The sequence below is a fragment of the Mus caroli genome, chromosome 9 (assembly GCF_900094665.2).
Source record: "Mus caroli chromosome 9, CAROLI_EIJ_v1.1, whole genome shotgun sequence".
NCBI lineage: Eukaryota > Metazoa > Chordata > Mammalia > Rodentia > Muridae > Mus > Mus caroli.
The window spans coordinates 104160780-104186052 of NC_034578.1; the positions used below are offsets into that span (position 1 = coordinate 104160780).

The following is a 25273-nucleotide window of genomic DNA, read 5'->3' on the forward strand; positions in this document are numbered from 1 at the left end:
TCTCCCAAGTCTGGGAGACCGCTAGTGACTGTCGTGGCGGAGAAGAGCTGGCTTCTCTTCCTGTCTCAGAAGGGTCGTTTTCAGATCCTGTTCTGTAGGAGCAAACAAGGAGATTTTTGCGACATGTGTCTCATAAGTTAAACCTGTTAATAAACAGTTAACGCTATTGTTTGAACCAGGTCGGTGTCTGGCCATTATCTTCATAGTCCCAGGATTCTACATGGTAACCCTTCCCAGACCGATGAGTACACTCAAAACATGACAGCACATTTTCAAACCAAAATGGGTGTTAGGGCTCGGAACTAGCGCTCTAAAGGGAGACGAGATTCTCAGTCTGAAGAAAGGCTAGGAAGCCACGCTGGAATCGCGCACTAGGATGAGAGGAGGGCGGTGGCAGAGTAGCGGAGAAACTCCCCGCTCCGTTCAGCACCGTGGGCAGCACTTCTGTTCTCAATAAAGATGGCGGCAACGGCTTCAGTCGCCAGAACTGCCATGCGCGACGGGCTGTACCACCAGTTTTGGGGCATCGGGGCGGAGGTGGAGCAAACCATCGGAGCGGCCGGGAGCCATGTTGGAGCGTCGGGAGGCGGCAGCAGCGTCGGGGATGCTGTGGTGGGGGCGGCAAAAGCCGGGGCCGTATGCCAAAGGGGCTCTGGCCGCGGAGTAGATGGTGCCCAGAGAGCAGTGGCGGCGCGGAGCGACGGGCAGAGGGGCGGAGGGCCGGGGCGGCGGCAGGGGCCCAGGAGGGGGCCAGAGCAGCGGGGCGGGCCCAAGGCCCGGACCCGGGCGGGGGGCGGCGGAGGCCGTGACGGGAGGCGGGGGTGATGGCGAGGCGGCCTCTATGGTGGGGTCTCCCGGGACCGTCGACCCCGGTACTACTGCTCCTTCTCCTCTCTTTGTTCCCTTTTAGCCGGGAGGAGCTGGGGGGCGGTGGGGGCCAGGACTGGGACCCAGGGGTAGCTACTACTACTGGGCCAAGAGCGCAAATCGGCAGTGGAGCCGTAGCTCTTTGTCCCGAGTCTCCCGGCGTCTGGGAAGATGGAGATCCTGGCCTGGGGGTCAGGGAGCCTGTCTTCATGAGGCTCCGAGTAGGTAGGCAAAACGCCCGGAATGGTCGAGGGGCCCCTGAGCAACCAAATGCGGAGGTGGTGGTCCAGGCATTGGGTAGTCGCGAGCAAGAGGCAGGTCAGGGTCCAGGGTATCTGTTATGTTGGCACCCAGAGATCTCCTCTTGTGGGCGGACAGGGCCTTTACGAAGAGGTAGCCTGCCACTCGATGCTCTGTCCCCAGGGGATTCTGATCTGAGGAACAGCTCTCCTCACCCTTCGGAACTTCTGGCTCAGCCTGATGGCTCCAGGCCAGTGGCCTTCCAGCGTAATGCTAGGAGAAGCATCCGCAAAAGAGTGGAAACCTCTCGCTGCTGCGGGAAGCTGTGGGAGCCAGGACACAAGGGTCAGGGTGAGAGATCCGCGACTTCCACAGTGGAGAGGGGACCCTTTCGGCGGGACTGCCTTCCCGGCTCTTTAGGATCTGGCCTGGGGGAGGATTCAGCACCACGTGCTGTGAGGACAGCTCCTACGCCGGGTTCAGCACCTCGCGAGTCTCGGACAGCTCCCGGGCGCATGCGCTCCCGCGGTCTCTTCCGCAGCCGTTTCCTCTTTGAGCGCCCTGGGCCGCGCCCTCCCGGGTTTCCGACTGGTCCTGTAGCCAAGCGAATACTCTCAACTAACCAGGGTCGTCCCCGTCGTGCTGCAAACCGCCACCCGCAGTTTCCTCAATACAACTACCAGACACTGGTACCTGAAAATGAGGCAGCGGGCACATCAGTACTGCGCGTGGTGGCACAAGACCCGGACCCAGGCGAGGCCGGGCGTCTTGTCTACTCGCTGGCGGCGCTCATGAACAGCCGCTCGCTGGAGCTTTTCAGTATTGATCCTCAGAGTGGCCTCATCCGCACGGCTGCCGCTCTGGATCGTGAGAGTATGGAACGCCACTACCTTCGAGTAACAGCACAGGACCACGGCTCACCGCGCCTCTCAGCTACCACCATGGTGGCGGTGACAGTAGCTGACCGCAACGATCACGCGCCAGTGTTTGAGCAAGCCCAGTATCGGGAAACACTTCGTGAGAATGTGGAAGAAGGTTACCCCATCCTGCAGTTGCGTGCCACCGACGGCGACGCGCCACCTAACGCCAACCTGCGCTACCGCTTCGTGGGATCGCCAGCTGTGCGCACCGCAGCCGCCGCTGCTTTCGAGATTGATCCACGTTCGGGTCTTATCAGCACCAGTGGTCGCGTGGACAGGGAACACATGGAAAGCTATGAGCTGGTAGTAGAGGCTAGTGACCAGGGCCAGGAGCCTGGGCCACGTTCAGCCACCGTGCGAGTGCACATAACTGTGCTGGATGAGAATGATAACGCGCCCCAGTTCAGCGAGAAGCGCTATGTGGCACAGGTCCGTGAGGATGTGCGCCCTCACACGGTGGTGCTACGTGTCACGGCCACAGACAAGGACAAGGATGCCAATGGTTTGGTGCATTATAACATTATCAGCGGCAACAGCCGGGGCCATTTTGCCATTGACAGTCTCACGGGTGAGATACAGGTAATGGCACCTCTGGACTTTGAGGCAGAGAGAGAGTACGCCTTGCGTATCCGGGCACAAGATGCAGGCCGGCCACCTTTGTCCAACAACACCGGCCTGGTGAGCATCCAGGTGGTAGACATCAATGACCATGCTCCTATCTTTGTCAGCACACCCTTTCAGGTCTCTGTTTTGGAAAATGCACCCCTGGGTCACTCAGTAATTCACATTCAGGCAGTGGATGCAGATCATGGGGAGAACTCCAGGTTAGAGTATTCTCTAACTGGTGTGGGATCAGACACACCCTTTGTGATAAACAGTGCCACTGGCTGGGTCTCTGTGAGCGGTCCCCTGGACCGTGAATCTGTGGAACATTACTTCTTTGGTGTGGAGGCTCGAGACCATGGTTCACCCCCACTCTCTGCTTCAGCCAGTGTCACCGTAACTGTGTTGGATGTCAATGACAATCGGCCTGAGTTCACCATGAAAGAGTACCACCTTCGGCTCAATGAGGACGCAGCTGTAGGCACCAGTGTGGTCAGTGTGACTGCGGTAGATCGAGATGCTAACAGCGCCATCAGCTACCAAATCACGGGTGGCAACACTCGGAACCGATTTGCCATCAGCACCCAGGGTGGTGTGGGCCTGGTGACACTGGCTCTGCCGCTGGATTACAAGCAGGAACGGTACTTCAAGCTGGTGCTTACTGCATCTGACCGTGCCCTTCACGACCACTGCTATGTGCATATCAACATCACAGATGCCAACACACACAGGCCTGTCTTTCAAAGTGCCCACTACTCGGTGAGCATGAATGAAGACCGTCCAGTGGGTAGCACTGTGGTGGTCATCAGTGCTTCTGATGATGACGTAGGTGAAAATGCCCGCATCACCTACCTTCTGGAAGACAACCTGCCCCAGTTCCGAATTGATGCTGACTCTGGGGCCATTACGCTGCAAGCTCCATTGGACTATGAGGACCAAGTGACCTATACACTGGCCATAACCGCTCGGGACAATGGTATACCACAGAAAGCAGATACCACCTATGTGGAGGTAATGGTAAATGACGTGAACGACAATGCTCCTCAGTTTGTGGCCTCTCACTATACAGGCCTGGTCTCCGAGGACGCGCCACCTTTCACTAGTGTCCTGCAGATCTCAGCCACTGACAGGGATGCCCATGCCAATGGCCGCGTCCAGTACACTTTCCAGAATGGGGAAGACGGGGACGGGGATTTTACCATTGAGCCCACCTCTGGCATTGTCAGGACTGTGAGGCGACTGGACCGGGAAGCAGTGCCAGTGTATGAGCTGACTGCCTACGCAGTGGACCGTGGCGTGCCCCCACTGAGGACTCCAGTCAGCATCCAGGTGACTGTACAGGACGTAAACGACAACGCGCCCGTCTTCCCAGCTGAGGAGTTTGAAGTGAGGGTGAAGGAGAACAGCATCGTAGGATCCGTGGTGGCTCAGATCACCGCAGTGGACCCCGATGATGGCCCCAACGCTCATATAATGTACCAGATTGTGGAAGGGAACATCCCGGAGCTGTTCCAAATGGATATCTTCTCTGGAGAGCTCACAGCACTCATTGACCTGGATTATGAGGCTCGTCAGGAATATGTGATTGTGGTGCAGGCCACATCTGCTCCTCTGGTCAGCCGGGCCACTGTACATGTGCGCCTAGTTGACCAGAATGACAACAGCCCTGTGCTGAACAACTTCCAGATCCTCTTTAACAACTATGTATCCAACCGCTCCGACACTTTCCCCTCAGGCATCATTGGGCGAATCCCAGCTTATGACCCGGATGTCTCTGACCACCTCTTTTACTCCTTTGAGAGGGGCAATGAACTTCAGCTGCTGGTGGTCAACAGGACCAGTGGGGAGCTTCGACTCAGCAGGAAGTTGGACAACAACCGACCACTAGTGGCCTCCATGCTGGTAACTGTAACAGGTGAGGGGTGCCGGGTAGGCAAGTAACCTAATGATCTTAACTTGTCAGGGTTCAAACAGAATCCCAAAGTGATGAGTTCTCCCAGTAAGACCTCAGAGATTCTTTTTAGGTTCTTGGACAGTCTTTACAGAACCCTAAAGGTTCTGAGGCATCTAAGAACAGTAAGTAACAGTTCCTAAAGGGATTGCTCTGCTTTCCTTAAAGGGGGAGGGAACAGATTTTTATTTTTATTTTTATTTTTGATGCTCATGTCTTTCTTTTTTTTTTTTTAAAGATTTATTTATTAGTATATCTAAGTACACTGTAGCTGTCTTCAGATGCACCAGAAGAGGGCATCAGATCTCATTACAGATGGTTGTGAGCCACCATGTGGTTGCTGGAATTTGAACTCAGGACCTTCGGAAGAACAGTTGGTGCTCTTAACCACTGAGCCATCTCTCCAGCCCGCTCATGTCTTTCTAGAAGCCAGAATTTCAGGTTGTTTATTTCATGCCTATGTTTTAGATAAGGTTATTTTGGGTCTAGTTGGCCACTTACTTCAGTGGCCAGGAAGAGCAGCTCACTTTGGCAGCCTCAAGCAACTTGTGCAGGAAGTCGGCCCACCTTGCTTTCCCAAGAGCAGTCCAAGGTCCTTTCCTGTGGGAAAATGTCCAGAAATCCAATGGCCTTCCTTTCCCTGGGCTTTCACAAGGTGGAAAATGCTCTTGAAGTCCCACCTTCTAAAGGTGCCAGAGGCTTGGAGAACCTTTTCTGTCCCAGCTGGGGACTTCCGGCACCGCAGCAAAGACGCATTCTTGGTTTATTCTGAGATCTCTCAACAACCAACCTTTCTGGACCAACCAGCACACACTAGATCTGAGGTCAACAAAACTCTCATCTCAGAATGGACTCTGAAGTCACCAAACCCAAGTCCGGAGTGTTAGGCAGTTTGTTAACTAAAGCATGCTAAAGAGGATCCAGCGTGGGTAGACATTAAGGTCCCTGATATTCCTGGAGCTTGCTGGCCCAGAGTTCTGGAGAGATCCACTGAGCATTCACTGGTCCAGGATTTCATCCAGTGTCATGGGAGAGCAGTTTTCTGGGTAAAGATAGATCTGTAACACCTCCAAAAACACATCCTTGTCTCTTTCTTTCTTTTATCTTTTTTCTTTCTTTCCTCTTCCTCCTTTGTTTTGTTTGTTTGTTCTTGTTTTTTTTTGAGATGGGTCTCACTCACTATGTACCTCTGGCTTGAACTCACCCTATAGAACAGGCCGGCCTCAAACTCTGATCTGCCTCCCTCTGTCTCCCAAATGCTGGGATTAAAGGTGTGTATCACCACATGCCTGGCCTCCCCCAACCCCATTGTTTCTTGTCATGGGCATCCTTCTGTTTCTACTACACTGAGGGAAGATGGGGAGCTAGGCATGGATGGTTAGTGGTCCTGGCTTCTCCTTGTATCCTGAGTGAAGGTAGCTTATTGATCACAATGACTAGGAGTATGGATTACTGAGCAATTACGGACCTTCTTGTGTATTCCTTGACTGACTTACTATTGGGTAATTGTGGGGGCGGGGCTGGTGGAGCTCGCTGGTGCTAAAGGCCAGACCTGAGTTGGGTCAACTACGGATTTCAGCCTCTCCCTATGTTGGGGATGCCAGCAGCAGCTTGTGGGTACCCTGAAGCTGGGACAGTGGTGATTTCTAAGTCCCACGCTCACTTGTGCCTTGTTGATTCAGAGGTCTAGATAATTACTAGCTCCAGATCCCTTTTGTCCCAAGGAGAGGCAGCTACTGACCCGAAACTGATCACTGTCCCTGCCCATGCCTGCAGATGGCCTGCATAGTGTTACAGCCCAGTGTGTTCTGCGTGTGGTCATCATCACGGAGGAGTTGCTGGCCAATAGCTTGACTGTTCGCCTGGAGAACATGTGGCAAGAGCGCTTCCTGTCACCGCTGCTGGGTCATTTTCTTGAAGGCGTGGCTGCAGTGCTTGCAACACCAACCGAGGACGTTTTCATCTTCAACATCCAGAACGACACGGATGTGGGGGGCACCGTGCTCAACGTGAGCTTCTCAGCGCTGGCACCTCGCGGGGCTGGGGCAGGCGCTGCAGGGCCCTGGTTCAGCTCGGAGGAGCTACAGGAGCAACTGTACGTGCGCCGTGCCGCCCTGGCGGCCCGCTCGCTGCTCGACGTGCTGCCCTTTGACGACAACGTGTGCCTGCGCGAGCCCTGCGAGAACTACATGAAATGCGTGTCAGTGCTCCGCTTTGACTCCTCCGCGCCCTTTTTGGCCTCGGCCTCCACGCTCTTCCGACCCATCCAGCCCATCGCGGGTCTGCGCTGCCGCTGCCCGCCTGGCTTCACGGGAGACTTCTGTGAGACAGAGCTCGACCTCTGTTACTCGAACCCTTGTCGCAATGGCGGCGCGTGCGCGCGGCGCGAGGGAGGCTACACCTGTGTGTGCCGCCCGCGCTTCACCGGTAAGTCGGGTGCAGTGCTGAAGTCCTGGCGAAGCTTAGCGGAGGGAGTGCGGGTGAGCAGCCGGCTTCTTTTCTGAGGCTACCGGGACAGGCAGGAGGCGGGGCTGAACACTGCTCTAGGAAAGCCTAAAAGTTCGGAGTAATAGAAGCCCTTAGCCAGATGAGCTAGGGGCGGGGCGGAGCAGAGCGGGGCGGGGCGATGAGGCTGTGGGCGGGCCACGGCGGAGATAAGACGATATGAGGGCGTGCCTACAGACAGCTCAACCATTCAGAGGCCGAGTGGGATGGACCTAGAAGCCCCGCCCTCTAGAGAGGTAGGGGTGTGGGCGGGGCATCCTCTGACGGTCCCGCCCTGCAGGGGAAGACTGCGAGCTGGACACTGAAGCTGGACGCTGCGTGCCGGGTGTCTGCCGCAACGGGGGCACCTGCACCAACGCACCCAATGGCGGCTTTCGCTGCCAGTGCCCCGCGGGCGGCGCTTTCGAGGGCCCGCGCTGTGAGGTGGCCGCACGCTCCTTTCCTCCCAGTTCCTTCGTCATGTTCCGCGGCCTGCGACAGCGCTTCCACCTCACGCTGTCCCTCTCGTAGGTGCCCGCCCCGTGTCGTTAGTGCACGTTTTTCCACTGTCCTTACCTACGTGACCCTGACCCAGATTGCTGACTACCAGGTCCTGAGGTTCTCACTGGACACCGTCCTCTTTCCTGACCCCTGCTGGGGTACCTTAGGGTCATTGCACTGGCATCTCCCACACTATTCTTTTGTCTCAGCTTGAGTGGATTCTCAAATGGAGGGTGTGAGATGTCTGCTCCTAATGGTCCCACTCCACTTCACTCAGGTTTGCAACTGTGCAACCCAGCGGGCTACTCTTCTACAACGGGCGCCTGAATGAGAAGCATGACTTTTTGGCTCTAGAGCTTGTGGCTGGCCAAGTGCGGCTTACATATTCCACGGGTGGGTGCTCCCTTGGATTTTTGTGACAGTGAGTAGGTGCATGTGTTCCTGGGATGGATGGCAAAGTCAATGCATGAATCCTCTCAGGTGTCCCTCACTGAGCTTCTGAACACACTCTTCTGTGCCAAACAGATGGCAGTGAGAACCAGCCATCTTCCTCAGGGAAGGTCCATCTCTTGGTGTTTCTCCTGTCTCTCCTAAGTTTGCCCTATGTTCAAGGACACTGTAGTTCAACCAGTATGGCCACCAGGGGATGTGGTGATCCAGTTATTCATTCAGCATGATCCCAAAAGCATCTGTACCTATGTAAATGAGGTAGGAAGGTGCCACTGCGGAACTCCAGACAACATCCCACATGCATACTCCCCACAGGTGAATCCAACACAGTGGTCAGCCCCACAGTTCCAGGAGGCCTGAGTGATGGACAATGGCATACAGTACATCTGAGATACTACAACAAGGTGGTCATCACGCCTGGCATAATATGGGCAGGGTGTAGCGAGGAGCCGGGATGCTGAATTCTTCCTAGGAATCACCACAGGGGCATTGCTGATCAGTGCGCTTGGTCTTTAGCCCCGGACAGATGCCCTAGGGGGTGCTCAGGGCCCATCGAAGGACAAGGTGGCCGTGTTGAGCGTGGATGACTGCAACGTGGCTGTGGCTCTGCAGTTCGGTGCTGAGATCGGCAACTACTCGTGTGCAGCTGCTGGTGTGCAAACAAGCTCCAAGAAGTGAGGCCCCCACCCCCGATCCTCATCTCTGCCTACCAGAGTCCACCCAAACCCTTCACATAGCCTACCAAATGCCTCAAAGACCCTGGAAGCCTATTCAGCCTAGTTCCTAATCTTATATTCCACCCCTGGCATCTGACTTCCACTGAGTCCTCAGAAAAAGTCCCTGGGCATTCCGTCCTCTAAGATGTCTACACTCCTGAAGTCTGTCATGTCACACATTGCTTCTAGTGCATACATCTCATAAGCAGACCCTAAGGCTATTGAATCAGTTCACCTCACCCCTTCAATCCCTCTTCTCCACCCCAACCCCAGCCACCTGAATGCCTTACTCTTCATCATAGCCTTCAAGCACCCCACCCTTCCCCAGATCATCTTCCCATCATCTTCTCCACTGCACTCTGAACTCTTCCTAGGCTGGCCTTGCTACCCTTACCTAATCATCCATCCTTTAGTGCTGTCCCCAACTTCCTGTGGCCCCCCAGGAGCAACCCCTACTCTGGCTCTAGACCCACCAATGACCCAGGCTCCTGACCCCCAGGTCCCTGGACCTGACGGGCCCTCTGCTCTTGGGGGGTGTCCCCAACCTTCCCGAGAACTTCCCTGTGTCCCACAAGGACTTCATTGGCTGCATGCGAGACTTGCACATTGATGGCCGCCGAATGGACATGGCAGCCTTTGTTGCAAACAACGGCACTATGGCAGGTAGGCCTCCAAAGCTTCTGCCTTTCTCCATTCATGTCCCTGTCTCTGTCATAAGGAGGAGGTGGAGGGTTGCATGGGATGCCTCTACATCTGACCCCAATCTGGTATTAGATGGCAAAATCCATACTGTTGTCCAGCCTGTAGGGCCTTACTCTCCTTCTGTCTACTTCCTGAAACTCTGAGGATGAAGCCGTGGTCACTTCCAGCTCCTCTGGACGCAAACATCCTGCCCAGCACTCAGGTCCCTCACCCCGGGTTCTCCTCTCTTCTTTGTCTCTTTCTCTCCAGGCTGCCAGGCCAAGTCACACTTTTGTGCCTCAGGCCCCTGCAAGAACAATGGCTTCTGCTCTGAGCGCTGGGGTGGCTTCAGCTGTGATTGTCCTGTGGGCTTTGGTGGCAAAGACTGTCGACTCAGTGAGTGGACGTCATGGGGCAGGAGGGCCGTACAGGGTGAGTGAGGTAGGTTCTTGGGGGTAGAATCTATAACCCTACTTCCCTATCTCCTCAGCAATGGCCCATCCCTACCATTTCCAAGGCAATGGAACACTGAGTTGGGACTTTGGAAATGACATGGCTGTGTCTGTGCCATGGTACCTGGGACTATCATTTCGAACACGGGCAACAAAAGGGATCCTGATGCAAGTACAGCTTGGGCCACACAGCGTGCTTCTCTGCAAGGTGTGTCTGTTCTTCCCATCCTTCATTTCACCCTTTCTGCTAATCTTTGATGCTCCCCAACAATTAGGTTTGGGCTTGGTCATATAGCACAGTTCTTTGTTAGATGTCTTAACACACTGGACTATGCTCTGGACTGTGGACCTTGACTGTCTCCCTACTGTAACATTCTCTGCATATACAAGGGCATGCACATAGTTCTTTCTTATAACCATACCAACCCACAACCCCTGGCTCTGTCCTTTGCCCTAACCTATATCAACATGATATTCCCAGTTGTCTATGTATTAGGTATAGCTTTGTGTCTACTGTTCTGAACTCATATTCCTGACTGCTACACCCTCTGATCTCACCAACCAACCTCATCCCAATCTAACCCTGGGGCTGTGCATTTCTACCCACAGCTAGATCGAGGGTTGCTGTCTGTGACACTAAATAGGGCCTCAGGCCACACTGTCCACCTCCTGTTGGACCAGATGACTGTCAGCGATGGCCGGTGGCATGATCTTCGGCTGGAGTTGCAGGAGGAGCCAGGTGGCCGAAGGGGCCACCATATCTTTATGGTTTCAATGGACTTCACCCTCTTCCAGGTCTGACCTCTGACCCCAGGGTGGGCTGTTCTTCGATTTCCAACAAGACCTACTTTATATTTGACCCCGCCTCTACTTTATTTGACCCCGCCCCTCATCCAGCTCCTTCCCACCCCTCCAAGTACCACATCTGATACCCTCCTACTCTTTGCTTTGATCCCACCCCACCAGCCCTATTGGTCTGATAGGCATCCCTGCTTGTGTTGGGTAGGCTACCTAGATTTCTGGCTTGATCTTGGGGTACCTCAGTAGCTAGGACTTTGACTTTGCCTGACCCCTGAAAGCCCCTTCTAGTATCTTCCCTAATCTCTGGGTACAGGAGGGAGGGGCCTGTCTGAGCATATATATATATACACATGTGTGTGTGTGTATGTGTGTGTGTGTGTGTGTGTGTGTGTGTGTATATCTCCCATGCTGCGGCAAGTTCTCCAAACCTAGGGGCAACTCATTCCCAAACCATTCTTCAGATCCAGGGGACAAAGTGTGGTCATACAGGGCTAGAAGATAGCTGTTCCGACTCTGGGCTATGCCCGGGGTTTACCACGTGCTTCTCTTTCGGTGTTGACTGTCCCCTTCTTCTAGGACACCATGGCCATGGGGGGTGAGCTGCAGGGCTTGAAAGTAAAGCAGCTCCACGTGGGAGGCCTGCCCCCCAGCAGTAAGGAGGAGGGGCATCAGGGTCTGGTTGGCTGTATTCAGGTGAGGACTGTCATGAGAACAATCCTATGGGGTCATTGGGGACCTGAGAAATAGCATTCAAGTACATGTTGGCATGGGAGTGGGGCTAGGTGACCCAGAGAGACCAGAGACAAATCACACCTTCCTCTGGTGGAAGCAAGAGTCTAGTTTAGAAAAATCAAGGGTCATCTGGAATCTATGTTAGAAACAGCACAGTAAGGACCCTTGTGTGGGATCAATGGGGGATATTTAGAGGGTGGGCTTGTAGAAGGAATAGAGACTTCATGTCAGGGATCATCCGACTTGGTGTCTGGCTCCATAGGACTGCCTTGACGTGTATCTCACCCTCTGCTGTCTGTTCCTATAGGGGGTGTGGATTGGCTTCACACCCTTTGGGTCCTCAGCCCTGCTACCTCCCAGCCACAGAGTGAATGTGGAGCCTGGCTGTACTGTGACCAACCCCTGTGCATCTGGGCCCTGTCCTCCCCACGCTGATTGCAAAGACCTCTGGCAGACCTTTTCCTGTACCTGTCGGCCAGGTGGGTGTTGAGAGAGTTGGGGAAGGAACCAGGGGCCGTGGAGAAGGCTCAGGAACTAGGGGGCCTGGAGCAGGTAAGAAACGAGAGGGTTAGGACCCCACCTCTTCCCATGGTCCTTGACCAGTGTTCTGAGCTTCCTGACCCAACCTGCAGGTTACTATGGCCCAGGCTGTGTGGATGCCTGCCTCCTGAACCCTTGTCAAAACCAGGGATCATGCCGGCACCTCCAAGGGGCCCCCCATGGCTATACCTGTGACTGTGCGAGTGGCTATTTTGGTCAGCACTGTGAGCACAGGTGAGAGGCTCAGGACTTGGGTGATGGAAAGGCCCTACAGGAGCAAGCAGGGGGGCCACGGAAGTCTCATGGATGCACTCTACCTCATCTCATTCCCAGAGTGGACCAGCAGTGCCCTCGGGGATGGTGGGGAAGCCCGACCTGTGGTCCCTGCAACTGTGATGTTCACAAGGGCTTTGACCCCAACTGCAACAAGACGAATGGCCAGTGCCACTGCAAGGTTGGCCTAGACTCTGACCCTTGACCTTTTAACTTTCCTTTGGACACTATGATCTCTGCCACCTGACTTGGGCCCTAACCTCTTAATCTGTCTCCTACAATCTAGTTACCACTTCTCATCCTTCACCTCTAAACCCATCTGAGGCAAGTCATTTTAGCCTTTGAGCTCTTTTTAATTTTCTTTTTTTAAACTTTTGCCCTTGATTCTTCTACTCATTCCCCAAGCTTTCACCTAAGACCCTTCCCTTAAGCCTGACCTCTGACCTCAGGCCCCTGACCCATCCCTAAACAGGAGTTCCACTATCGACCGAGGGGCAGTGACTCATGCCTCCCATGTGACTGCTACCCTGTGGGCTCCACCTCCCGCTCATGTGCACCCCACAGCGGGCAGTGCCCCTGCCGCCCAGGAGCCCTTGGCCGCCAGTGTAACAGCTGTGACAGCCCCTTTGCGGAGGTGACAGCCAGTGGTTGCCGAGGTAAGCGAGTTCAATCCCCCTCCTCATGGAGAGGATTGGTTCTATCGAAAGAGTCTGTGAAAGAGTCTGTGGTGCTCTTGGCTCCTGGAGGTGGAGGCTCCAGGAAGCTCTTCCTGAGGGAGACCAGTTATACCCAGGGAGCCCTACAGTCAGCTGGCATACTTGGCTGACTTGTAGACTCTAACGGACCATTGCTTCAGAAGCCAGAAGGGGAGTGGTAGACCCTAGGGCTCTGCATGGAAGTGGCAGAGGAACAATGGGTGTGGTGTTCCTTGCCTTAGCACCTGGCCACCAGACTCAATACTCCCTTTCTCCCTAGTGCTCTACGATGCCTGCCCCAAGTCCCTGAGATCTGGTGTGTGGTGGCCCCAGACTAAGTTTGGTGTTTTGGCCACGGTACCCTGTCCCCGGGGGGCCTTGGGTGAGTATGTGGTGTGCAGCATTCTTGCTGAGGGTGGGGCAGGTTTCTTTTCTGATTGTTGCAGTCTTCTCTTTCACCAAGTGAAGAGCTGGGAGTGGGGGGACATTTGCGTGGGCCCCATATACTTCTTAGTGGCTCCGGTTCCTTTCCTACACTGTCATTAAGCCTCCATCTGTTTCTCTTGGCTTCTGGGCAGGATTGCGGGGTACAGGTAAGGGGTACGTGTTTGCTCAGGTGCGCTGCCCCCTCCCACTGCCAGAGCTTTTGCAGACCCCCCCTCCTGCTGCTTAAGGTCCTTGCAGACCCCTCCCTGCTGCCTGAGCTTTCTAAACCTACTCCTAGTCTCCTGGAGACCCCTTCCTGTGACTTGAGGACCCTAGAGAATTTCTCTGAAGTCCGAGGTCCTAAAGGATCCCTCCCCATCATCTAGGACCCTTCAGATCTTCTTTTCGCTTCCTACACCCTTGCAAACTTTTCCCTACTTCCTGGGGTCCTTGTAGGGCTCTCCCTATTGGTCAGAGTCACCCGCCAGCTTCTCCTTGCTGCCTGAGGGCCTCCCACAATCTTCCCTGCTGCTTGAGATCTCTGCAGTGGCTGGACAGAGAATCTCTGTGTGTGCATGCTCACATATGTGTCCTGTGCCTGTGCATGTGTCTGTGAGTCTGTCTTGAGGGGCTGGGGACCTGAATTTAAGTTAGGTTCTATTTTGCTGGTGGACACAACTTATTCAACTTCTATCCCAGCCCCATAGACAAGGAAAGGCAATGACAGTAAAGTCTTCATTGACCCCAATTTGTAAATTAAAACTTGAACGAGAACCCTACCTCCACCTCACTTGGGTCAGATGGTACTCCTGGAAGATCTTGTCTATGTCAGTGTTCTTGGAAGTATGCAAGAGAGCAGTGTGTGTGTGTGTGTGTGTGTGTCTGTCTGTGTGTGTGTGTAGGTGATGAGTATTGTTGACATGTAAGGTTATCCAAGCCCTTATGTTTGAAAGAGTGAGTGAATATATGATACTGGGTGGTGTGTGTGTGTGTGTGTGTGTGTGCGTGTGCATGTGTGTGTCTACCGCTCATACATCCTCATACTTTTCTTTACGTGGTTAGTAGTGAGAATGGCTCACAGATTTCTCCGGAGAATTGACCAACAAGCTATTGGGACCCACCTGACTCAGGTTGCAGCATCTAAGCACCTAGCCATAGATGCTTATCACTCTGTCCCCTACTTCAAGACTCCCTATGGGATAGAAGAGGGTACTGTGGCCACCTATCAGCAAAAGTATTCAGGCTCCAGGCCTGATCAGGGATTGCCTGCCCCTAGGTGCTGCGGTGCGGCTGTGCGATGAGGACCAGGGTTGGTTGGAGCCTGATCTCTTCAACTGTACCTCCCCTGCCTTCCGAGAGCTTAGTCTGCTGGTGAGACCCTGCCCAGATAGTGCCCTACACCCAAGACCTTCAGGCCTGTGATGGGCCTAATACATACCCCAGCCCTTGACCTCTTGGGCAATAATTTCCTAGTTGCCCTTTCATCTGTCCAAGCCTTTCTCCCTGTAAGGCTTTTGAGAAAGGCCTACAGGATCACAGAGCAACCACTGCCATCCTTGTCCTGGCAGTTGGATGGCCTAGAACTGAACAAGACAGCACTGGATACTGTGGAGGCCAAGAAGCTGGCTCAGAGGCTGCGGGAGGTGACTGGCCAGACTGACCACTACTTTAGCCAAGATGTCCGAGTCACTGCCCGCTTGCTGGCCTACTTGCTAGCTTTTGAGAGCCATCAGCAGGGCTTCGGGCTGACAGCCACACAAGATGCCCACTTCAATGAGGTGGGCTGTGCTCTGTGTCCCCTGCTCCACGGCTCCTTTTCCCTAGCCTCCTAGTTCTGGGCTCCCATCTTATTACCCATCCCCACCTCTGGAAAGGGGAAGAAAGAGTCCAGTCCTGCCCCTTGCCTCGTGGGACCCCCCCCCATGCCTAGCTAAGCTCCCTCAGACCTGCCCTAACCCTTTGCACATCCTAGCTAAGCTCCCTCAGACCTGCCCTAACCCCTTGCACATCCTAGCTAAGCTCCCTCAGACCTGCCCTAACCCCTTGCACATCCTAGCTAAGCTCCCTCAGACCTGCCCTAACCCCTTGCACATCCTTTACCACCTGAAGAACCCCACTCTTTCTCCATCCTTCCAGAATCTTCTATGGGCTGGTTCTGCACTGCTGGCTCCAGAGACAGGAGACCTGTGGGCAGCCCTGGGGCAGCGGGCCCCTGGGGGCTCCCCGGGGAGTGCAGGGCTGGTGCAGCATCTGGAGGAATATGCAGCCACTCTTGCAAGGAATATGGAACTGACATATCTGAATCCTGTTGGACTAGTCACACCCAACATCAGTGAGTGGTAGATGGGACAGGAGAAGGGTAGGGGCTGTAAAAGGGCAGGAGGAGCTCCGGAGCTAACACTACTGCCGTGCCACACCTACTCCAATCCCAGGTGCTTTGCAGGGCCTTGAACTCATACCAAAGAAAATATGGCTTGTGAAGCCCGGGTGTTAGCATGGGAGTAGGCAGGAATGTAACTCTTGGCATAGGAAGGAGGCCCTTGACAGGGCTCGCCCCTCTTTTTCTTGGGCAGTGCTCAGCATTGACCGTATGGAGCATCCTAGTTCAACTCAGGGAGCCCGGCGTTACCCCCGTTACCACAGCAACCTTTTCCGGGGCCAGGATGCCTGGGATCCACATACACATGTGCTGTTGCCTTCTCAGTCCCCACAGCCATCGCCATCTGAAGGTAGGAGCACCTTTGGTGAGTGCTGGGTCAGGGCCTGTCTCCTTATCTCCTAAGGAGCCTGATACCATGTCACCCTCTTACCAATTCTTTCCTTGCTAGACTCCCTCCACCGCATGGTTCCTGTGTGAGACCTTCCCCAGGCCACCTCCATATACTTTGCCTTACAAGCTTCAATCCCTTTCCTGTGTTCCTTTCATGGCTCCTGTATCCTCCACTCCCCAGTTGTTGGGTTTATGTGGAAGAGATCTCTGTGCTTGATGCTGGGTTGAGTTCAGCAGTAGGTCTTTGGGTACTTGTTAAGAAGTCACTATAGTTCCTCCCTTTCCTTTGGCAGTTCTGCCCACCAGCAGCAACGCAGAAAACGCCACAGCCTCAAGTGTTGTCTCCCCACCTGCACCTCTGGAGCCTGAGTCTGAGCCTGGGATTTCCATAGTCATTCTACTGGTGTACCGAGCCTTGGGAGGGCTTCTCCCCGCCCAGTTCCAAGCTGAGCGCCGGGGTGCCAGGTACCAGGCATAGAAGCAGCTCCTAGTCCCCTCAACTCTTTTGTGAGCTTCTACCCTACCCAGTATTCCTTTCTTCAGTGGACAGATGAGCGGGTCCACAGGTAAACAGAGACAATCCTCTGCACACCTCCAGGAGCTTATCCAACCTAGGTTCCATGTGAATTTTCTTTGGTTATAAAGAGTAGAGGCAGTCCAGGGTGACAAACATGGGGACCGTCACACACACACACACACACACACACACACACACACACACACACACACGAGGAAGGGTACATGATCCAGGTATAGATAGGCCAACTGACTGATAGAGAGAGGCAAAGGCAGGTTGGTTGGGAGAAGGGCGGGGTGGGGGTGGGGGTGGGGATGGGGGGAGTCCAGAAGGAGATGGGAGAAGGGAAAGTTTGATAGGTACAGACCAGTCTGGAGCTATTCAGTCTTCAGTCCTCAGAGTTCAGTCTAGGCAATGAGTCTGAAGCCCCTGGGAGCCCAGAAAACGCTGGTTGGTGTTCTTAGAAACAACCTGTACTGTGCGGGTATCCCAGACCCTGGTCAGCCATGGCACGTGGTGAAGGCAGGGAGAGTGGGCAGTTGGTCTTTGGACTGCAGGATCCAAGACCAGATGGGTGTCTTCTCAGGCTCCCCCAGAACCCTGTCATGAACTCTCCGGTGGTCAGCGTGGCTGTTTTCCATGGTCGCAACTTCCTCAGGGGTGTCCTGGTGTCCCCAATCAACCTTGAGTTCCGCCTACTACAGACAGCGAATCGGAGCAAGGCAATCTGTGTGCAGTGGGACCCACCTGGCCCGTGAGAACCCCACTCTGGAAACCTTTTGTCCCTGTTAACCTCTTGCATGTGTCCCAGCCTGTCCCTATCTATGCCACTGTGCAATTAGGCCCATGTGGGATGCTGTTCCCCAACTCCAGACAGCCTCTCCCTCCCCCACCATCTCACAAATCCCTGCTTGCAATGGGACACGTCCTGGGCAGAAAGGTGGACCCACCTCTCCTCTGGATACAGGACAGACCAGCATGGTATGTGGACTGCTAGGGACTGTGAGCTGGTGCACAGGAACGGATCCCATGCACGGTGTCGCTGTAGCCGCACGGGCACTTTTGGAGTCCTTATGGATGCCTCTCCCCGAGAGGTAGAGTTGTAGTCGGTGACCCAAAGAAGCGGGAATTCAGCGGGGCAGGGTAGCTCTACTCAGCATCCCAGTAACCATCCTTAACTCCACAGCGGCTAGAGGGAGACCTAGAGCTGCTGGCAGTGTTCACTCACGTGGTCGTGGCAGTATCTGTGACGGCGCTAGTACTGACTGCCGCTGTCCTGCTGAGCCTGCGCAGCCTCAAGTCCAATGTGCGTGGGATCCATGCCAATGTGGCAGCTGCCCTGGGAGTGGCAGAGCTCCTCTTCCTGCTGGGAATCCACAGGACCCACAACCAGGTACAGGGGCGGGGCCAGGGGAACCCTGTCTCGGTGACTCCGCCTTTTTCTGGAAAGCCAGGGGCCCAAGTTCCTGATCGAAGATCAGGGATACTTTAAGTCCAGGTCCCAGTTTGGGGCAGGATGCTGGCTGGGATTGGATGCTGTTGTTAGGGAATTAAGTGGGAAGAAGCGGTCTGGGGTGGTGTCAAGGATGTGCTGGGTAGGAGGGATTCTGACACAGGTCTCCTGGCCCTGCCTTCAGCTGCTGTGCACCGCAGTCGCCATCCTCCTGCACTACTTCTTCCTCAGCACCTTTGCATGGCTCCTGGTGCAGGGCCTGCACCTCTACCGAATGCAGGTTGAGCCTCGAAATGTGGATCGTGGTGCTATGCGCTTCTATCATGCCCTGGGCTGGGGCGTCCCTGCTGTGTTGTTGGGTAAGGTCTTACCCGCTCAGGCCTGTCATCTGCTCTGACCCCAGTTTATCTCCAAACCCTGTCATGATCCCCCAGCCCCCGCCCTCCTGTGCTTCCTACTCAGGGAGGATCCTGTTTGCCCTTACCCCATTTCCTTCCCATTCTAGAGGATCAGAATATACCATTTTGGTCTTACTTCTTCTCTTTTCAAAGGTCTTGCTGTTGGGCTGGACCCGGAGGGCTATGGGAACCCTGACTTCTGCTGGATCTCCATCCATGAACCTCTTATCTGGAGTTTTGCTGGCCCTATCGTCCTTGTTATTGTGGTAAGTGTCTGGCTATTGATGCTACCTGTGTGCTTTAGTCTCAAGAGGGAGGGAGGAGGCTTGGAGCAAGTGTGAGGGAGGCCAGGTGGTAGTGCACAGGCATCCAGGTGATGCCACATCATGTCACAGGATGAGCTCCCACTCAGCGGGCATGGAGGTGGGAGGTGAACCGGCCCCAAGCCTTGTCTGCTCTTCCTGTTCTACCCCCATTTCTTTCTGAGTCTCTCGCAATCCTGCCCAACTTTCTTCTTTTCCATCTCTGACTCTTCTGTGTGATTCCCCCCCCCCCCAGCTGTTCTGTCTCTTTTTGCTTCTGATTCACTCTCTCCCCTCTCGTTTCTCTTTATGGTTGGGCGTGTAATCTTGGTATCTTTCTGCTTCTTACGGTCTCTGTCTCTCTCTCTGTGTCTCTCTCTCTCCACTCGACCGTGGGGGTAGATGAACGGGACCATGTTTCTCCTCGCTGCCCGCACATCCTGCTCCACAGGACAGAGAGAGGCCAAGAAGACCTCTGTGCTGTGAGTTGCCCAGTGGAGGGAAGCAGGGGTCCTCAGGATGGCAGACTCCTCCTGGGTGGGGGGTCTGGGCCCCAAGCATACCTGGTGCAGGTTGGACTCCAAATTCTGCACAGAGGGAAGTCACGCCTGCCGTGGCCTATGGTTCCTCTCTGGTACTTTTGCCATCTTCTAGCCCCATGTGCCTTCACTCTTGCCCTCAGTCCCCTGGGTCTCCTGGAATCACCCGTGGCCTGAATGACTCATGTCACCCCACCATGTATGTGTCTGCCTATCTTGTTTCTCTCACGGCTGCCGTACTCCACACTGGCTTTCCCATGGTTTCTCATGGCTTCCTGAACACACTCCTGGGTCTTTGTATGACTGCCCATCTTCCTTAGTGTCCCTCCTAGACTTCTGTGTTCCTGTGTGAGGTGTGTTTCCTCCATCCCTGTGTGTCCTCCTGTGTCCCCTACATAAGCCCTGCTTGACCCTGGTGTACCTCCTGTGTCCCCCCCCGTGTCCTTACAGCAGGACCCTTCGCAGCTCCTTTCTGCTCCTTCTGCTGGTCAGTGCCTCCTGGCTCTTTGGCCTTCTGGCAGTCAACCACAGCATACTGGCCTTCCACTACCTCCATGCTGGACTCTGTGGCCTCCAGGTACCTCTGGTGCCCTTCTCCCATCCCAGACCCTGATGATGGGGCTTCAGCATCCTGGCCTCTAGCCCTAGGCATGGCATTGCCACCAGGCCTGGAGCTCACTTTGCTTGAATGATTATGATGTGTGAACCCCAGACCTATCTGTCAAGACTGACCCTAGTCACTGACATCAGGCTGGGTACTGACCCTGGGTTGACCTTCGCCACCACTGTGACTTGTGACCCCTTGCTGACCACACTATCATTGACTCCAGCCCCTCCCACCATATGCCCTTCTCATTATTAGTCCTGAGACTTTCCTTGACTTTCTTTCTGACCCCTACTCCCTTGGATTCCTCAGTGACCCACACTACCTTGTGACAGCTGATACTCCCCTCTGTGCTGGCCCATAGAGCCTCTTATTGGCCCCCCGATTGGTGCCCTGTTGACTATATTCTGAGCTTCTGTCTTTTCTGATCTCCCGGTGACCTTCACTGACCCTTACTGACCCACAGGGCCTGGCTGTACTGTTGCTCTTCTGTGTCCTGAATGCAGACGCTCGAGCTGCTTGGACACCAGCCTGTCTAGGCAAGAAGGCAGCTCCTGAGGAAACAAGGCCAGCCCCCGGGCCGGTGAGAGACTGCTAGGGCTGAAGGCTGGGATTGGGAGCCTGGATCTGAGGCTCTCCAGTACTAGCTCACACCCTTGTCCCACCCACCTCTCCCAGGTGTCCGGGGCCTACAACAACACAGCTCTCTTTGAGGAGAGTGGCCTTATCCGCATCACTCTCGGTGCCTCTACCGTCTCTTCAGTGAGCAGTGCCCGCTCTGGCAGGGCCCAGGACCAGGACAGCCAGCGGGGCCGCAGCTACCTCAGGTAAGCAGTCATATATGGCTTAGTCCGGTACTACTTCACCTGGAGCTGACCTTAGCAGGTCTGAGGGAGGAGAGTAACCTGGATCCCCGACTGCTGCTTTGCCCTGATGCCTTCTGTGAAATACTCAGCGGCTCCCTCAGCAGGCCATGCACTCAAAGGCTCTTCCACATTCCCAAGCTTCAGAAGCACATTGTCACATGCATTGTCACACGCTTCTCTGATGGGAGATTCTTCATCCCCAGGGACAATGTTCTGGTTCGACACGGCTCAACTGCTGAGCACACTGAGCGAAGCCTCCAGGCTCACGCCGGCCCCACTGACCTGGATGTGGCTATGTTCCATCGAGATGCTGGTGGAGTTGGAGCCCTGGGCCGGGGAGGAGGGGCTAGAGGGGGTCTTCATGATCTGTTTTCTTCTGCCCCACAATGCGGGCAGTGGCTAACTGAGTGGGACAAGCTCCTGTCAGGTTGCTGCCTCAGAAAGCACCTACCCATCCCTGGTGGTCCAAACTCACACCTGACCTAGTCCGTCCATGATTGATGCAAGCCCTTCTGATCCTAACCCCAACCCCAAGCTCCATCCAGGTCCCCACCTTAACCCCCTTGCTGTCTTGCTCACCCACCTCCAGACCCTCAGCTCAGGACCTTTTCTTATCCCTTGAGTCCCCTGCCATTTCACCTTTCTCCTGACCTTCCCACACCAGGTGCAGACTCTGACTCCGACAGCGACCTGTCGTTGGAGGAGGAGAGAAGTTTATCCATCCCATCTTCAGAGAGCGAGGACAATGGCCGGACTCGAGGGCGTTTCCAACGTCCACTCCGCAGGGCAGCCCAGAGTGAGAGGCTCCTTGCCCACCCCAAAGGTGATAGGAGTTGGCTGATTCCATGGGTGATTGAAGGACTTCCACGTCTCACTTAGATGTGATGTGGGGACCGTACCATCTCAGGACTAGGGTTCCTGAGCCCCGTTCCTATCCAGATTTCTAGGAGAGCTTGGGAACCCAGGAGCAACCTGGGCAATGGTAATGAAGTCAGAGACGTTACAGAGTAACTTGTCCCTTCAGTTTCTCTGTGAGTCCGGGTGATATTGGTCTCCCTTAGCTCAGTCATAGAACTCTCATCTCATCTAAACCCCTCTAGCGAAGAAAAGCCGCTCTCAGTAAGCCTTCCTGCAATGGCTCCATACATCTGAGAAGGGACATCTTCCTGTTCCTATTTCTTTTGAAAATTTTTTTTCTTCTGTGCGTTCGTGTGCGTGTGTGCGCATGTATGTGTGTGTGTGCGTGTAGATGTCTATGTGCTATAGCACTCCCACTACCTGTGGGAGTTGGTTCTCTTCCTACCATGTGGTCCTGGGACTCAGGTGTATGTTGACAGACCTGGTGCTCTTACTTGCTAAGCCATCTCCCAAGCTCTCCCCCTCCAGTCTCTCCTGGAGATAGCCAGGGCTTGAAGGGTCCTTAGGCTCAGGGGAGAAAGAGTCAGAATCACAAGTGTCAGGAAACTCTGGAGTCAAGCCAGGGGCCTCGGTAACCTGCTCTGGCTTCACAGATGTGGACGGCAATGACCTCCTGTCCTACTGGCCAGCCCTGGGAGAGTGTGAGGCAGCGCCGTGTGCTCTGCAGGCATGGGGCTCTGAAAGGCGCCTTGGACTAGACAGCAACAAAGATGCAGCCAACAACAACCAGCCTGAACTGGCCTTGACCAGTGGAGATGAAACCTCCCTGGGCAGGGCCCAGCGGCAGAGGAAAGGTATGAGTCCTGACCCTTTGGCCTCACTGTAGGAGCCCTGAAACCTGCTTAGGTCCAGACCTACGGGAGTTTAGCTTCCTGATCCCAAACGGGGAGATCATCTTGCTCAACCCTGCTTCATGGTCCCCAGCCTGGTCTGTGCAGCTCCTGCCTGCTCATATCCTGGCTTGTACCCTTAGGTCCTTAGCAGTCGCCTTCCAGCCAGGCGGTGGTGGCGCACGCCTTTAATCCCAGCACTCGGGAGGCAGAGGCAGGCAGATTTTTGAGTTCGAGGCCAGACTGATCTACAGAGTGAGTTCCAGGACAGCCAGGGCTACACAGAGAAACCCTGTCTCAAAAAAAAAAAAAAAAAACAAACAAAAACAAAAAAAACAAGAAGAAATCTCCTTCCTCTCTTCTGTTCCCATTCATTTTGCAAAGCCACAGAAGCTGTTGAGCCTTTGGGCTCCTGCAATGATCTACAAGGTTTCTGTCTCTTACGCTATCTGAGGGAACCGCAGAGGTTGGCTTTATATCAGCACAAAAGATTTCCTCCCTTGGTCTTGCATCATGGGAACCCTGGAGACTGGCTGCTCCTGCCCCAACCCAGGGAATTCCTACCCCTTTGACCCAGGTCTGTATTTCCAGGAGTTGGGGTCATTCCTCTCCTGACTTAGGAGTCTGCCCTGACCCTGCATCATAGCAACTGCCCTAGCTTGACCCATAGAATCATCGTTTCCCACTCTGGTTCCGCTGCCTGTCTGGGACCTCTGGCTCTGCCTCTGACCTCAGCTCTGTTACAGGATCCCAGGGGCCGCCACTTCCTTAGCTAGATTCCCACCTGCTCTTTGATACACACCCGGTTCCCAATTCTGCTCCTTCCACAGGCATCCTGAAGAACAGGTTGCAGTACCCACTGGTGCCTCAGAGTCGAGGCACTCCTGAGCTGTCGTGGTGCCGTGCAGCTACCTTGGGCCACCGTGCTGTGCCGGCTGCCTCCTATGGTCGCATCTATGCAGGTGGGGGTACAGGTAGTCTTTCGCAGCCTGCCAGCCGCTACTCTTCGCGAGAACAGCTGGACTTGCTCTTAAGGCGACAGCTGAGCAAGGAGAGACTAGAAGAGGTCCCAGTTCCTGCACCTGTTCTGCATCCCCTGAGCCGACCAGGCTCCCAGGAACGCCTGGATACTGCACCAGCCCGCCTGGAAGCCAGAGATAGGGGCAGCACATTACCAAGAAGGCAGCCACCTCGGGATTACCCTGGCACCATGGCTGGCCGCTTTGGGTCACGAGATGCACTGGACTTAGGGGCACCCCGAGAATGGTTGAGCACACTGCCCCCACCCCGCCGCAACCAGGACCTTGACCCACAGCACCCACCTCTGCCCCTGTCTCCACAGCGGCAACTCTCAAGGGACCCCCTCTTGCCATCTCGGCCCCTGGACTCTTTATCTAGGATCTCGAACTCTCGGGAGCGGCTGGACCAGGTGCCTAGTCGGCACCCTTCACGGGAGGCCCTTGGACCAGCCCCACAGCTTCTCAGAGCCAGGGAGGACCCAGTCAGCGGCCCTAACCATGGTCCCTCCACAGAGCAACTGGACATTCTCTCTTCTATCCTTGCCTCTTTCAACTCCTCAGCCCTCTCCTCTGTGCAGTCCTCAAGCACGCCCTCAGGCCCTCACACCACCGCCACAGCCTCTGCACTTGGGCCTTCCACACCTCGTTCAGCCACTTCTCACAGCATCTCGGAGTTGTCACCTGATTCAGAGTAAGCAGGGCCCAGCCCCCTGTTCACATGCTGGTCAATTTAGGGTAGTTCCTTCATGTACCCAGCCCTGAGTGCAGCGAGAGTTGGCCTGTAGACTGGGGCTACCCCAGGCTCAGCAGCGAGAGTTGGCCCATAGATTAGGGCCACCCCGGGCTGAGCAAGTGTAATGGCTACTCCTGGTTTCAACTTGATTATATCTGGAGTGACCAAATCTAGAATTGGAGGACTCACCTGTGATCCAGATCTTGAGGCTGGGAGACACAAGTTTCTGACCTGGAGCTTGGCATGGAGATCTTGAGGCATAGTGGCCTTGAAAAGCTTAGACCCAGGCAAGGTGTGTGCATGCCTTTAATCCCAGAAGACTGAGGCAAGCAGATCACTGAATTCAAGGTCAGCCTGGAACAAAGCAAGTTCCAGATCCAGGTGTAGTGGTACACACCTACTCCAACAGGGCTACACCTCCTTAATAGTGCCTTTCCCTGGGCCATGCAAACCATCGCAGCAAGCCTGAACTCTGACAGGGACAACGGCATTAGAAAATGCAAATGGGAGTAGCTGGAACTTTCTGGCTGTATGGTTAGAGCCAGCCTCTCAGTGCTACACATCCCAGAAAAGTACCTTTGAAGGCAGGAGTCAAGGCATCAAAGTACAGAATAACCTGGCATTTGCATGGGGCAATGTGAGCATCTCTGTTCAGAAGGCCCTGCCTGAGAGGTCATATGGAATAGCAGCGCATTGTGCCATATCAAAGAGTGAATCCTTTACTCATTGCTGCGTTCCATCAGCATGAGACTGCGCCCACCTGTGAGCGCGGTGGGGTTAAGCACACAGTACATCTCAGGGTGTGTTAGGACATCTGTGGGATTGGAGATATCAGTGATACCCAGCTGGAGACTCAGGAATCTGAGAAAGAAAGCAGGGGAGGGGAGGGAAGAGTTGTGGGACTCTCAGTAAGCAGGACCCAGCTAGGGAGTTACCAGGTCTTATTAGCCAATAGGAGCTCTGTCCTCCTCCTCCTCCTCCTCCTCCTCCTC

At 54.8% G+C, this 25273-nt stretch overlaps 1 protein-coding gene across 2 annotated transcripts in view; it reads left to right on the forward strand.

Moving 5' to 3' along the window:
• Window positions 1-549: 549 nt before the first annotated feature.
• Celsr3 (cadherin EGF LAG seven-pass G-type receptor 3) overlaps window positions 550-25273 on the forward strand; it is a 27125-nt gene continuing 2401 nt past the window's right edge. Inside the window, exons 1-35 of one of the 2 annotated variants that reach the window (XM_021171694.2) lie at window positions 550-4545; window positions 6358-7008; window positions 7367-7592; window positions 7844-7959; window positions 8332-8420; window positions 8533-8690; window positions 9232-9395; window positions 9684-9809; window positions 9904-10073; window positions 10475-10660; window positions 11243-11359; window positions 11706-11877; window positions 12031-12172; window positions 12272-12392; window positions 12684-12867; window positions 13187-13288; window positions 13485-13499; window positions 14609-14703; window positions 14901-15110; window positions 15469-15664; window positions 15906-16061; window positions 16396-16567; window positions 17206-17373; window positions 17587-17713; window positions 17806-18012; window positions 18257-18431; window positions 18624-18736; window positions 19175-19254; window positions 19762-19888; window positions 20382-20498; window positions 20594-20742; window positions 20985-21094; window positions 21446-21604; window positions 22293-22493; window positions 23360-24239. In XM_021171694.2, the coding sequence (XP_021027353.1) occupies window positions 825-4545; window positions 6358-7008; window positions 7367-7592; window positions 7844-7959; window positions 8332-8420; window positions 8533-8690; window positions 9232-9395; window positions 9684-9809; window positions 9904-10073; window positions 10475-10660; window positions 11243-11359; window positions 11706-11877; window positions 12031-12172; window positions 12272-12392; window positions 12684-12867; window positions 13187-13288; window positions 13485-13499; window positions 14609-14703; window positions 14901-15110; window positions 15469-15664; window positions 15906-16061; window positions 16396-16567; window positions 17206-17373; window positions 17587-17713; window positions 17806-18012; window positions 18257-18431; window positions 18624-18736; window positions 19175-19254; window positions 19762-19888; window positions 20382-20498; window positions 20594-20742; window positions 20985-21094; window positions 21446-21604; window positions 22293-22493; window positions 23360-24239 (9902 nt within the window). In that variant the 5' untranslated portion in view covers window positions 550-824. The remainder of the gene's footprint in view (window positions 4546-6357; window positions 7009-7366; window positions 7593-7843; window positions 7960-8331; window positions 8421-8532; window positions 8691-9231; window positions 9396-9683; window positions 9810-9903; window positions 10074-10474; window positions 10661-11242; window positions 11360-11705; window positions 11878-12030; window positions 12173-12271; window positions 12393-12683; window positions 12868-13186; window positions 13289-13484; window positions 13500-14608; window positions 14704-14900; window positions 15111-15468; window positions 15665-15905; window positions 16062-16395; window positions 16568-17205; window positions 17374-17586; window positions 17714-17805; window positions 18013-18256; window positions 18432-18623; window positions 18737-19174; window positions 19255-19761; window positions 19889-20381; window positions 20499-20593; window positions 20743-20984; window positions 21095-21445; window positions 21605-22292; window positions 22494-23359; window positions 24240-25273) is intronic. The other variant, XM_029481928.1, reaches the window with a different exon arrangement.